Source organism: Papilio polytes, unplaced genomic scaffold, assembly GCF_000836215.1.
Source record: "Papilio polytes unplaced genomic scaffold, Ppol_1.0 DF820622.1, whole genome shotgun sequence".
NCBI lineage: Eukaryota > Metazoa > Arthropoda > Insecta > Lepidoptera > Papilionidae > Papilio > Papilio polytes.
Window position 1 is genome coordinate 2248035 of NW_013528582.1, and position 15326 is coordinate 2263360.

General features: G+C 32.9%; 1 protein-coding gene and 1 long non-coding RNA gene across 2 annotated transcripts; one reads left to right on the forward strand and one right to left on the reverse strand.

Moving 5' to 3' along the window:
- Nucleotides 1–93: 93 nt before the first annotated feature.
- Nucleotides 94–5025, forward strand: LOC106110491. Its single transcript, XM_013292340.1, has 3 exons — nt 94–2685; nt 2936–3142; nt 3870–5025. Exons 1-3 carry the CDS (start codon nt 304–306, stop codon nt 3948–3950), a joined length of 2670 nt encoding a protein of 889 aa, XP_013147794.1. The 5' UTR covers nt 94–303; the 3' UTR covers nt 3951–5025.
- Nucleotides 5026–6371: 1346 nt separating this feature from the next.
- Nucleotides 6372–7798, reverse strand: LOC106110470. The gene is made up of 3 exons (XR_001226089.1): nt 7772–7798; nt 6891–7098; nt 6372–6554 (listed from the first exon to the last, which is right to left on the reverse strand). It is a non-coding gene; the product is annotated as an uncharacterized LOC106110470 (long non-coding RNA).
- Nucleotides 7799–15326: the final 7528 nt, after the last annotated feature.

Consider the following 15326-nt stretch of genomic DNA (forward strand, 5'->3'; position numbering starts at 1 on the left):
TAGTTTTGTACTAGGTTGATCTGGTACACCGGTACGCAGTTTAACTTCAGTATTTACTCTTTGCCATTAAAAATAATTTATAACAACATCATCCACTTGTCAAATGCAAAAAAACGAGCGAAAGTTTAGAAAACAAAGTTTGGATTAACTTCAACTTATTATTAAACATCGATTTAATGATTACTAAACAATTATCCTGCAGTTTTATAGAAGTAGTAGTAGTGTAAAATCATGTAAGGTATATTTGTTGCTGTTTTCGTTTACTGCGTTTGTGAATTTGTGCTTGTGTCAACTGAATACATCATGCCGCCAAAATCTAAAAGGATTAAAAACATTACAACATCGAAGGAAAACACTTTTATTGCAACTAAGGCAATCAAAAAAAGTGTTATTACAAATGCTAAGGTGCCCAGAAAACCTTTAGCTGACAAAACCAATTCGGCGTCAGACGACAATGACCCCTTGACTTCTCCTAAAATTAGGATGCAAACAAGAAAAATGAAAGCAAAAAATGTGAATACTGTTGATGTGAAAGAAAACGAGAAAGTTCGTCAGAAACGAATTCAAAAGGTGCCAGATATTAGTAAAAATCAAGTTTTAAACTTAAAAAGTAATGTACCAATCAGCAAACCAGAACTTTCTAGGGTATTACAGAAGAAGCCAATTACTGTTTTTGAACCAATGCAACAAGTATGTGAGAAAGTTGTGGAGACCCAAATTACTGACAGTCGTCCTAAAAGGATATGCCGTCTTCCATCTAAATTTGATAATCATTTTATAAGCCCAAGTAAATGTATTCCTGTTCAACCAATACAGGCAAGTACTCCAATAGTGCAAATTGAAAAACAAATGTCTGCTATATTTGATAGTAAAATGATTGAAAACACTAATAAAAATCTGCAGACCTCATACACAAAATCTATGTCAACAGAAAGTTCTAAAAATAGTAGTATTGATAACAGCAGTTATAATCCATCAATGGAAAAACCAAAAAGAAACCTAAGATCAACAAAACGTAAACTAACTAAGCCTGTACAGGAAAAACAAAAAGAAAGCAAGAAAATCCCTAATACAAGGAAAAAACAAGCTGATACCAATAATAATGCAAAAGATTCAAATCTCAAACAAAGCTTATGTACATCACCTTGTAGAGATGTAAATAAAATAGCTAAGAATAGGATGATCAAAAAAGACCAGTCTTTCAGATTACTTGACCAGAAAAAAGATGCTAAGAAAAGAAGTGCCAATAACCTTGATGTGTATGAATTCACCTTTGATCCCGAACAGGAGCCTCCGCCGCAAAAGAAAAAACGTAAAAGAATTGTTAAAAAACAAGATAAGCCTAAACCTGTTTACAAAAGTAAATATGAAAAGAATGTTGCAAAATCATTAGCAGATTTGAAAAACGTTTTATCTAAAAAATCTGAAGCTAATCACCAAACCAAAACAACATTACAATCTCAAAATAAACCCAAACCAACTGTGAATAACATTAAAGATGTACCTCAAATTACAAATAATGTAACTGAAAATGTAATTCAAAATAAAAATAATACTATAGATAAAAGTGTACATCAAAATCCAAGTAACACAGAAAACAATGGTTTTCAGCCAAATTACAACTCTTTCAATGTCGAAGCCATAGTTCTAAAAGATATATCCATTACTAACAATTGTAATGACTTAAATTATTCCCCTGTCAATTCCCCTGACCATGTAAGACAAGCATCTGAACCTCGGAACATATGTGCTATTGATGTACGTAACAATCCCTTAAACATACAAGAGGATATTAGTTTCTTTGATGATCTTCCTGTAGCCAGTAGTAGTATGAATATGTCAGCAAGAAATCCATCAGCTACCCCTTGGAGAGCTGAATACGAACAATTACCTATCAAATGGCAAGTAAATACGTACGTAAAAGCAAATATGACGCCAGCATTTGAATGCTCGTTTATAAATTTTGAAAATAAGAAGAAACATGTTTATACAAACATGGTACCAGAAGACAATGAACCACTACCAGAGATAATAGAGACAGAAAAAACATCTAAATTGAAACAAACAAGTATAATTTCATTCTTCAAAGAAGTTGTAGAGCGACAAACACAGAAGAAATTAAAATCGAAAACAACGCCTGTTAAAAATCCAGCAATTGATAATAGTAACACAGAAGCACTTTCCGAAGAACAAATTGTGTCTAATTCTGTTCATACACCACAGAAAATATCAAGAACGATTACTGATTTGTCCGATAAGGAAAATTCAACAGAAATTGTTCAACAAAACTCACCAATAAAATCTAAAACAAAAAAATCTCATGAAAATAAAAAAGACAAAGATGTTACTTTCTTTGGTTTTGATGAAAGTCAAGAGCAAGAAAATGTGTCACCAGTTAAAGTAAAAAAAGGCAGAGTAAATGCATTCAGGCCTCGATCCAGAGCAATCTTACAAGAATTTAATGCACAAAATCTTCCAATAAGGATGCCTTTGAGGGCAAAGAAAAAAGATAGAAATGTAATCAATGAAGTTTTTGAAGAGATAACCGAAAAGAACCTTTTCCATGAAAAAGACAAAGAAATTACTGAAGAAACAGATGTAGTAGAACAAAGTAATGTTAATTTAAGTCCGGAAGATTCCCAGTCTGTGCATTTATTTGAAGATCTGGAAGTTATACATTCTAAGGTAAAATTATTCATTTCCAAATCAATAGGTTCTAATATCTCTTTCAATGTTATCAGGTTATTATGTAACTATTTTATAAAGGTTTAATTAATTGTTAAGGGAAATGCTTAGCATACATTTCTCATTCTAAAATTAATGGAGACTAAGTCCAATAGTACCAAAAATCTCCTTTATTCTGAAATAAGGTGCTTTAAATGTAGAATAAGAATGTTGTAAGTGTATTTTTAATATGACTTCATTATATTTTCAGCCTCCAAGAAAGAGTTATGGTAAAGCAAAGAAAGTAGCATTCCGACACCATTCCGAGTCCAGTGACACTCAGGAGATTGAAGTCCAAGGACAAGAAGGCTCCAGCGGAGAGGAAGACAACTTAGACGATCTGACATTCCAAATGCCATCAGCGCAGACTAAAAAGTTAAAGAAAAAGAAAAAAACAAAACAACGTTCAAAGAAAGAGGTAAGCATTTTTTTAAATTCTTTTTTAATACAATGTCTTTAACGCTTCATTCAATAGTGTCCAGTGTGATGATCAACCAATTAAAATATCTACTGAACTAGTTGAATTCTTATCCAAAAAAATCTGTTTCTGCTATAAAAAAAACTGTCGAATTAAGGGTAAATTATTTTTAAATATTTAGTATTTCAATTGAAACAACATAGCTTAAGAAAAGCCTATAACTGTATATATTAATGTATTTTTGTATGTAATAAATAAACTCGAAGGTTTTTTTTAAAATCCGTTTTGTAGAATTCGAGGGCAAAATCAAAACAAAAGTTCTTTATTATGTATAACAATAAACCCATTTGGTTAGTACTTAAAATAACTAGAAAATAATGGATTAGGGTTAGTGAATTAAAACTAAATGAATAAATAGTACAATAAGGCGTCTTATATTTTGTCTAGGCCTAATTTAAGTCCCTTTGCCCTTTTCTTGTAAGGAGAGGATGGGAAGGGGAAGTGAATTTGACGGTGGAGGAGATGCATAGAAAAAAGAAATATCCACTTTATGTGTGTATCCTCCTCCGTTGGATAAGGGTAAACAACGCATCTGCAATTGTGGATGTTTGGCGGCGGTCACTTCGCCATTTTGGCGGATTTAGGTCGCCGTTTGCTGCTTTGCTACCTTATGATATAAAAAAAAAGTTTTGTAGGCAAAAGGTAGTAATTTATAATTTAATTTCAGGACAAAGAAGCAGAAGAATGGGCGGCAGGATTCAACTCAATGTGCGAAGATATTGATCATTTTGATTTAATTGTGGAATAAACGGAATTATTTTTAAGGTAAATTCTGTCATTACTACGCCATAGACGATAAACATATGTTTCTGTTTGTTTTTAAAAAAGGATAGTATATGAAAAACAGGTATTTCAAAAGATTTTAAATACATACATATTTTTATTTAAAGACAATGTGTATTACTTATTTAATTAATTAAAAGTTTTAATTGAATGTTTACTTTACTAATGTATTGGATTGTAAGTGTATATATTCCCACATTCCTTTAGACAGATGTCATACTGTAAACCAGTGTTTCTCAAAGTGGGTGATGACGCCCCCTGGGGGCATTTGAAACCTAGAGAGGGGCGTTATAGAGCCCCAGAAATAATTGGGGGGCGTTGATATGGGTTAGAGGGGCGATGCATTTGTAATTTTAATTTCACTAATATTGTATAAAAATGGGGGGCGCTGAAAGAAATAAGTTTGATAAACACTGCTATAGACCTACAAGGCTCTTATAGCATTTGGCAATTTTTTGAAATAACATTGTCATCTCGAAAGCATCATTTTAGACAAATTAGAGAAAGGCCATTGTATAGTGAATGTTGCAATTTTTATAATTTTTAAAGTGATAGTGTTTGATTTTGTTTTCAAAGTGGAAGAATTACGAAAGTTGAGAATATTTTGCTTAGTAACCAGAAAAACTAGCAAGCGCGATGTCAATTTCAAAAAAGTGCCATAAAATCCTTGTAGGAAATAACTGTGTCGTCTTTTTACTTATTGTCATTTCCTCCGCTTATGTTGGTATTACATATTTTTATTTTTGTCATTTCCTCTGCTTATGTTGGTATTACATACTTTTATTTTTGTCATTTCCTCCGCTTATGTTGGTATTACATATTTTCTGACAGAACAATAAAGACAGAAAAGTGTCTCATACTCACCTGTAACCCATTTGGGTTGTTTTTTTAAGTTACTCGGAACTAAGATAGATATTGGTACAATCTTTTACTTTATATTAAAATCTAAAAGAGATATTTATTTGAAATGTAATTAAGTTAGAATTACAATAAATACTAATCTAGGTTTTTAAGGCTAAATAATTCCGGGGCTTTATAAATATATGCATGCAATTAAAAATAAGATTTGACTTGAAAAGTTTTCATATTAATGCTAATAAATGCTATTTTATTTCATAGAAGTTAATTTATAAAACAAAAATTAAATTTGAATTTAAAGGTGTTGCCATAAGAAAAATAATTATGTTTTTATCTACATTTCTTTAGTTTTAAGATTTTTATTTTAAGAAAGAAAATAGCAAGTAAATGTGCTCTGGATTAAAATCTGGTTTATTAACATTTAAGTTTATTGTCTAAGTTTCATGACATTACAATCGTTAAGGGTCGTTTAGTAGTCACTAAAGGACTCCGCTTAGGGTAGATTTTACAGACTGAAACACTCACAGCCTTATAAATAAACGCGGTATAAAGTTAAATAAACTAAGTATAAATAAAATTTGTACTAATATTTGCTTATACTCAGCTTATTCCTAAGTTTAACTTTACACCTCGTTTATTTGTAAGGCTGTCAAGGTTTATCATATTCACCATTACAATGAGTGTGCAAGACAATTTTTTTTTAGCGATCATGACATTTTTTACTCTGTAACTGAGTTTTTTTTTTAATAAAATTAATTAACACCTTATAGGTATCGCTGGACGAATTTTTAAATGTTAGCTGTTTTTTATTTAACAGCCAATGTATGGGGTATATCTCAATTCAATGTGCAACGCGCCCACAATAACTTAGTTGGTTGCAGTTGACGTCATCGGACTTAGGTCTCTATGCATGTGTGGTTCTATTTAGTGAAATAATGATTATCTTGTGTTAAGTCTAATAATAATAATTCTGTATATAATAGTGTATGTTTTATTATTTTAATTGGCAATAATTAATTAGTTTAAGTTTTATCCCATCATGACTTTGCCATAATTCTCATTTTATTGATTTTTTTTTAATAAAAGTTTTATAATGAAAATGTTGTTTTATTAACCTGCAGCCAAATTCAACCTTAAAGAGTGAAGTGAATAATGTTAAAGTTCCAACGACGTCAAAATGGCTAAAGTCCCTTTTAAATATTTTAAACATAAATCTATAATTACGATAAATGAAAAGAAAAAATAATTTGCAACATTACATTTATTATTACTCAATGCTTAAATTATATTTACATTTCGTTTACACAAACATATGGAAAGCATATAACACGTTAAATGCCACTATGATTTACGTAAACACATGGATTTAGCAGTGAATTTGTTACTATTCCTTGACACTTGTCTTTTTTTTTCCGAAGAGAATATAGATGAGAATTTGTGTCAAATATTGCAGTTTAAAACCCGTAAATGACATTTTAATACTTTATTATAAATATTTGTACATTAAATCCGTAGCAGCATTGAAAGGGTTAATGTATTTAACAGTATAACATGAGCTCGTCAATACTACAAGCTTTGAAGCAGCATTCGTCGACTACAAATCGTTTCCCGCGCGCTTGTAATCCCATACTTCTTGCCTTCTCAGCTGACATCCAGGGCCAATAAGGTACCACTCCGTCTTTGTAAGGGGGTGGCGTGATTACATCTGGAACTATAAAAATGAATATTAAATGAAGTCAAAGGTAGACCTAGAAAGAGATGGATGGATTACGTTAAAAGTGACATGATCAAAAAGGGAGTGATGACTGAGATGACGTATGATAGAGTTATGTGGAGGACAAAAACCTGCTGCTCCCACTACGGGAGTAGGATAAGGAGAAAGATGATCTATACTAATATGGTAAAGAGGAAAGATTGGTATTTTTGTATGTATTGAAATAACTCAAAAGCTACCCAGCCAATTTCATAAATTCTTTCACCATTAGAAAGCTATTTTTCGTAGGATATATATTTATATCACGTGGATGAAGTCCCGAGCAATACTTACTATAGATGGAATTATGTCCAGCACGTTTGCCAACTTTTTCTTTCTCGACGTAACAGATAAGTGCCAAAGCTTTCGACAATACCGGACCGCAGTACTGCTGGGGTTTTATATCTCTGATATCCTGAATAGATATCTGACCTCCAATATGTCCCCGTGACGATGAAATCATCCACAATGTTATGATTATGGAGATAATTAATTTAAGCATCTGTTAATTCGAAGAAAATTAAAACATATATTTTTTTAAAAACTTTCATAAGACATTATACTATAGCTATATCTATACATAAAATAAAATTGAAGTGTCTGTTTGTAATATCAAGAGAATTATCCAGGTTTTGGGAAGATGTATATGCGTTTCTGATAACGAAAATCGCAATTAAAATACTTTGTCTATCTGTCTATCGGTCCGCTAGCCGCGTTTGTTTCGGGTAATCTCCGAAACGGCTGGACGATTTCGACGGGCATGTTATAAGCTACTTTTTTTAAATTAATTATAAAACATGACTTAACTCAACTGAAAAGTGTATAGACACAGAATTATTTTTCACGACGGATTTTACACGTGATTTAAGTCGAGTTTTATTTTAATATAATCGGTATTTATTTCGAGCTTAGGCATTTGAATAAGTAAAGTTAGTTAACATATAAGTTAAATGGAATTTTATCATTATTATACATAGATAACTTCTAGCTGATTGTTAATCGAATTAATGTTAGCCATACAGGGACAATTTGAAATCGCAGGAAAAAAGCAACCAGGTATAATCCGTGATCCGTGTATGTCAGCCTTTAGCATACACTTTAGTGTAGGAGATAAAAATTTAAATATAAATTGCGATAAAAATTATGAATCTATATTAATAATTAAATATACTCACCTTTGAGACTTTCTCTAAGCTTCACCCTTATCGAATGTGCGTAGACGGTAAACTAAACTGATTTTATACCCCCTGAGAGTGTGCGAGGGTGCTGATAAATATTCAACACCGTTCTTAACACGTATTTGTTTAATGCGACCTGATATATCGACCTTGATTCCAAAGATAATCTACCAGGAACTAGATATATTAATAAACTAGCTGTTGCTCGCGACTTCGCTCGTGCGAAATTAAAAAATAATACAAAATATAGCCCATGTTACTCACAGATAAATTACCTTTTTAATGGTGAAAGAATTTTTAAAATCGGTCTTGTAGTTTTTGTGTGAATGAAGTACATACAAAAATACAAATCTTTCCTCTTTATAATTTTAGTACAGATATATTCATATAAGGAATGGTATGCTATAAGATTTGTTTGTGATACGTTTGTTTAGTGTAGGTTGATTTCAGGAGGTTTTATTACTCTGGTTTTATTTTAGCAAGGTAAAAGCTTTTTATTTTTTCATCCTTCAAGCTTTTCATCCCATCTTAAATTTAAAAAACCCTTACTAATTTGAGTTTTTATATGAAACTTAAAAACCTATAGTGTAATAGCAAACATTATCAAATAAATAATCGTAAAGCAAAAATATTCAAAACCGTAATTTCAAATTTCTTGTATTATTTAATTAAAAAAAATATTGGGTTATTTATAATTTCTTTAACGTCTCTCAGTGTGTCTCCAGGCTAAAGCTCATTCAGTGTAAACAAGCTTCAAATAAGGTGAGCGTTTTCATAAATAGGAAAATGAAAATACATTTCAGACATGCGTGGCTTTATTTCTTAGAATTGTGTGTTATTTGTGTCTATTTCGTACATTTAAAAATCTGTCTAGCATACAGAAGTTTTCAATTTTATCTTTTAATATTTTGTATTGTCTAGCTGTTTTCCGTATCTTGGGATTTTGTAATTTTCTTTTATGTCAGATTGCATCTATCCATTCATTTATTTCTATGACATTGTACAACATATAATATTAAGCTCCAGAAAACTTTTCGCTTTACACGACATGAAAAAATTATAAAAGCGCCACCTACGTGAAACTTTTAAGTTTCTTCTTCTTTAAACTCAGAAACGTTTTAAGGTGTGACCAGTCCTGACATCTAGTGATGAAATTTAGTTTTAAAACACTGCTTTACTCACGTCAACTATCAAGTTATAATGTATTCAAAGGTAGATGGCGTTACTTGTAAGAAAATATACATTGATGTTCAAATAAAACCATACCCGCAAGAAAAGAGGTAGGCAGAGACTATAGCATTTACTTGGATTGATGTTATCGTTAATTTCCAGACATACTACTTTCATAAAGTTTGGTAAAAGAAAATATATCAGTGCCCACGAGTATGTTTACCGCATTAGTTTGGATGTATAGACTGCAATTTGCAATCATACTACGCTTGCAGTGCTTAACCCTACGACTCTACTGTTTGGCTGCTTACTTTACGGCCTTTGATGATAGAGGCGCAAGGCACCATTGTCTTTACATACCTGTCTCAATCTCTCTACCTCTCGAATGTATCTTGTACAAAAGTTGCATCACGCTGTATTACATTTCTACTACGATATAACGATGGCATTCTCGACAAATGTCAATTGTTTGGATACTTCATATTCGAAAATGTGGAGTAAGTAACCATTTAATAGATACCTTCACTTGATGGGTCAGGTTTAATGTAATCAAGAATCATAAAGTGTTACAATAATTCATTTACAATGTTTAATGGAAATGAATAAAATAAAATAGTATATTTAAAGGGAAAACTCATTAATTTACTTTAGAAGTAATAACGTATTCATTGGTTCAACTCAATCAAACGAATGGAGTAAAATTATACGAACATAATTTTTCCTCAAAGCTATCTAATTAAAATTGAAAAATTAATCCATCCAACAAAGTGAGTATCCCACTCGGCCCTAATGTGATGGCTCACGATATTAAAATGATTGCTCTTTGGCAAATATGGCGGCCGGCTGAATTATACAGCGGAAGCAAATATTACCCTCGCAAACATACGTCCCGGGAGAGCGAGCTAGTTCGCGCACTCAAAATTAAATGCACACAATGAAAATACTGAGCCGAGAGCCCCTACTAGATACCTACGTCGCGAAAAGTAAGCACCTACTCCAAACCTCACTCTTAACACTCCGCGTGGAGTGCGCCGCGGCATTGTTGTCTCTCAAAACAGTCGCCCAAGTGTTTTTTTGTTTATGGACTCTTCGATGTTGCCACTCGAAAATAAATAGCTGCGCGGTAACGAGCAATATGCCCTAACAAGCTGTTACATTGTTTATTTTTTATCAATGTGCAATTGTTTGCCAAAAATATATCCACAATTAATTGTTTGATTCTGTTAGAGTTCATTTTATTGGACCCAAAATTGCAAACAGACGAAATTAAAATAGAAGGTGTATTGATATTTCACGAAATGACAACGAGATCTAACTCTTCTCTTACTCAAGTTAACTTATGTTCGAGAACCGTGCTTAATAAATTAACAGTGGGACTGTTTTAGTCATTTAATTAAAGGGTGACTGAACACGCAGTCAGGTCGGCCGGGCCGGGAATATTAACCGCAATTCTCGGTCAATATTAACAAAATTGACACGTCAAATATTTGTAACTTCGTCCTGGGACCACGTTAGACTGCAAACAAAATCGTGTCTGGTCCTCCCTTAATTTCCGATGTTCCTACAAGCGTTCGTATTTGCGCCAATTTAGATTTTAACTGGTGAACATTGGGTGTAAGTTTGTGTGGAGCGGTGGGAAGGAGATAGCCGCTTGTCAAAACAAAATGGCGCTGACTGTGTTTGAATTGGGCCGTATCAGTCGCGAGCGGAGATTCATTTTGTCGCCTTGCTTAAGATCGTAGTAGTCTCCTACATATTGTCTTTGTACACAGAGTGAGTGTGTGCTCGCCGCTCGCGCTCGCCCGCTCTACTCGCGTGTCGGGCTTGCATTTAAAGCTGGTTACAAATTTGTTGTTTCAGTATAAATGCTATGATGATATTGTTTGCAGTTGGTCTTTGCGTTCGATTGAGGAGTTTGTTTGTTGCGCTGCCGACAGCTCTCAGTAATGTAACGAGTCAACACTTCGCATCGATTAAGACGACTTGCTATTATTTACTTATTACTCTTTCAATTACCTTAATTGATCGGTAAAGCGTGACGTAACATAACAAATGAAAGTTGTCTCCGCGATTCAAATTATCGCACAGATTATCTAGATAAGCTACCTGTCTATATTTAGTTACCAAATTTACCTTTGATTAAAGCCACATAAGTTGTAAACATTAACTTTGAAAGAGGAGCATACTTGACAAATATTATATTGTAAACTTTACATTGCGACGGTAAATATTAAATAATATGTGTACAGGTAAATAATACAGTCGCTAGCCGGCTGGTCTACCTGCCGCTCAGTGTTGCCATTATCATAAGCCAAACACGTCAATATTTGCCCACACAACAAGGGCGTAATTTTTAAATAAATTGTGGCATTTCGCGAAATTGCTTTCGCAAATAGAATTGTGGACAACTCCGCGTGGACTAACTTTTTTCGGATTGTTATTTGGTCATGCACTTTGTTGGTTTAACAATGCTAAACAATTCACAAGTGACGAAATGTTTTAATTTGTTACTATTGAACTTTTAGTATCACTAAGTTAAATATTTCCTTTATTCGACGGCAGATGTCGTTGTTGGTTTACAAATGGTTTATTTGAGTTTGATAGAGTTGGTTTTCACCGAGAAGAAAATGTTTTTGCGCTACCGATACCGACGAAGAGATAATTATTTGTTTTTACAATGTATGTAAACTACGTTAATGCGACCACTAACTACTAAAACCCAAATCGTTATAGATATGTAAGATTCCTAGGAAATAGGTTAGATAAAAATAAAAAGCTAAGAGGCTTAAAATTTCATAAACAAGTCGATAACCAAAATGAGTACGAAAACAGAGTTAGTATTATCTCTAGGACTTGTTGTGATTTACAAAATACAAAGGTCGATTACAAACTTTTTAAGAATGAATAATTTTATATGAAAAAAAAAAGATAATACTGGCTGAATTTATTTGCGGACTATTCAATTATTCTGTCAAGGAACGATCAAACGGTGTCCCCCAGACGTGCATTGCGGCGATAAAACGGAACGCAGCCTAAGTAAATAAGAGTTGAACGCATCTGCCTCCGCCCGGCCCTTAGCCGTGAGCCCTTGTGCCTTGATCGGGAACGTTATCAGGGCTCGTTACACTATGTTATACGTGGATTTATTGATATTTATAACCTTTCGAAAAACTTACTTCTTAAAATATTTTGCTCTCAACAATAAGAAATATAAATATAGTAGTTTGATCGTTTTTTTTTCAAAAGCGTTATAAAAATTCAATCTTAATACATGCGACAAACGTATCATACCCGGCACCGCTTTTGAAGTTTTTCTGGTGTTACAGAAGCCCAAGAAAAACATTTAACACGCTATAAACCCCACTATTACAATAATAAAAAATACCCGTAACTATAATTAATTACGAACTATGTTGCCAGTCTTGTCGACATAGAATAAAGAAAGAAAAGAATGGACAATTCCTACACGAAACTCGAACCAAAACAGATTAATTTCTCTAGAACGTAAACGAAGGTAAAATCACGTAGGACTTGAGGGTAGTTGTAAGATTTATGTAAAGCGATGTCGATATACAAACACACTGGTTGCGGGTACTCGTTAACTATTAGGTGTGCAGTAAGCAGATTAAGTTTGTACCAAGTCAGCACGTGCCCGAGCGATACTTAAGTAAAATAGCAGGCGAACCTTGAACTGTAAACATACGCGGTTGGAAACAAGATCTAAATGTGCCGGGAAACTATACCGCATAGAACTTTCTAGAAGTTTTGATAGGGAAGATAATTACTAGAAATTTAACTTATACAAATTCTAACATCAAATTATCTAGACACATTATATCTCTCTCGAATTCGTTAAGTGACCGCTGAGGAAGTCTTTTTGTATAGATAGTGTCTACTCGTATACTGACTGTATATTTAATGTATTTATTAAAGTGCAATTTTTCATTTATCCAACAAATATACAACATAAAATGCTTAGGACTTAACACATATACGTACCTGGAAAAGAAAAAAGCTAGGTATAATTTGCGGGAACCATTACCGTGAGTTCTGCGAACGCGGCAAGATGGCGTCGTGCCACGTGACCGCGCGATGCGTTTTTAATTGCAATCATTCCGTGTTTTATGTTGTTTGCACACTTTCCGTCTTGTTTGCACAGTCGCGGCCTTTATTTATGGCCGGTGGGAACGTTCCGGAATTACTTCGCTGATACGGGGCTAGGGGAATTAAAGGCGATTTCATTTTCGGCTTTACCCGAATATAGATCCGGTTGGTCACTTTTAACGAGTTTAATTAAGTCTTAAATTAAGCTAGTATCGGATGCAAAGGACCGATATAATCATACTATCATACTAATGTTATAAAGAGGAATACTTCGTTTGAATGTAATGAAATAACACAAAAACTACTGGGCCAATTTCAAAAATTCTTTCACCATTAAAAAGCTACGTTGTCAGTGAGTAACATAGGCTATGTTTTATATTATTTTCTAATTTTATGCGGACGGAGTCGCGGACGAAAGGTAGTAGAAAATATAGTACATCAACTACGTTTATTTTGTATTATTATTCATCTTTGATTATTTATAACGTTGTCATGTTTGGGGCTGAATTAAAAACACTTTTCATTTTGTACCCTCTCTTTTGTTTTGTATTCTTTGTTCTTTATTGCTTCTATCAACGCGTAATATTATGTTCAATTATTTTAATAAAAAAGTTTGGCAAATGACGTTAAATTTAACGCACTCACGTAGTGTGTATTTTCGTTTGTTTTCGACCTGGTTTTTATGTGCAAATTCAAAAAAGGAACATTGCAATTTAAAAATAGAATAGGTATATAGGGCAAACGCGATTGAAATGTGGTACAAAGGTGGATGGAAAATATCGAGAGTCGAGCGGGTATAGCAGATATTCGGGCCGTGTTTGCGAGCCGACGGGTGATTAAAGTAAATAAAGGTGAAGTGCGTTCCCGCGCACTACGATTGTCGAAAATACATCGCTTTCGGCGTTCATTTTAAAGAAATTTCATCGAATTTGCCTTTTGAATCATGGAATGTTTCCGGTAAGTGAAAATAATATAATCACGAAACAGTTTTACATTTAATTTTTAGTTACAGTAGTAAAATGTTAACCTTCTTTAATATTTCCTTATGCGGTTGTATCAAAATTTAGAAATTGAATCAGCAATAACAAACTATTTAAAACGGTGGTAAATCGTATAGGTTAGGTTATATTCATCAAAAGTTATTTAGAGGTTATCTAACCGATTAACAATGTAAATATTTAAAGTACGAAATAACACTGGTTTATAGAGATAGCTAGAATATATGGTAGCTTATGAGGTACCTATCTCGCAACTGGTAACATTTTTGTAAAGCGTTTCTTCATATTAAACGTTGAGTTCCCCATTTTTCGGTGAATGCTTTGTGAAAAAAGTCATTACATATACCGACACGCCCTAGAGGTTGTGATTTTTTTTTATTTATAGCAATGAATCGCCCGCGGTGCTAATATCGTAGAAGATCGCGGATGATCCTCGGAAAGGGGCAGATTTCGTTGGGGATGCGGGTTCCCGCTTGGGGCGTTTTACTGGTTCCACGTTGACGTTTATAGGTACATTTCGTTCTGGTTGTTCAAATCCACGATAATCATAACAATCTTTAAGTATTTCGCTGTAAAATGTGTCGTTTAAAAACAATAACAACCTTTCAAGTTAATTGTTTTGATTATTTTTATAATAGTTATGTTTTTCATGTGGTTATGCTTGTAATTTTTAATACAACAAGATAGAAGTACTTTTAAACATCAGTCTTTTTTACAATATGGTTTAATTTAAAGTTTTGTCTAATAAAAATTCCTCTGTTTATAGCAAAATGATTCGATTTATTTGAAATACGATCTTAAATAAGATTGTTGCCTTAAAAACGTCATTTTATTTTGCAAAAAAATTATTATATAATTCTCAGAAACTCCTCGTGAGACGACAGGACAAACATAAGTATATATATATAGGTATTTATAATTTAATCGCAGAGTAAACTTGGCTATCTCTGAAGTGCAATAGCCTACGCTTAGAGGTGACTCCAAACTGGTCTTGTTTTGTACTTAAAATATTTATAGCAAGAAGACATATTCGTGTTTTAAACTTGACTTGTAGTTAGTTCTGGATTTATATAAGCGTTATATCAATAGGTTTTAAACATAACTCTGTGTTACGTTGCGTAAAGTTCATTATCGTCCAAAATATATGTTAGAAAGTTATCTATATCTATACTATTATAATAAAGCGTAAACACACACTTCTTTGTTGCCTAAGATGTCAGCAATTACAGTATACTTTGAAATAATTCTTTTTTTAATAAAAAGCCTTACACTTTCGTCAC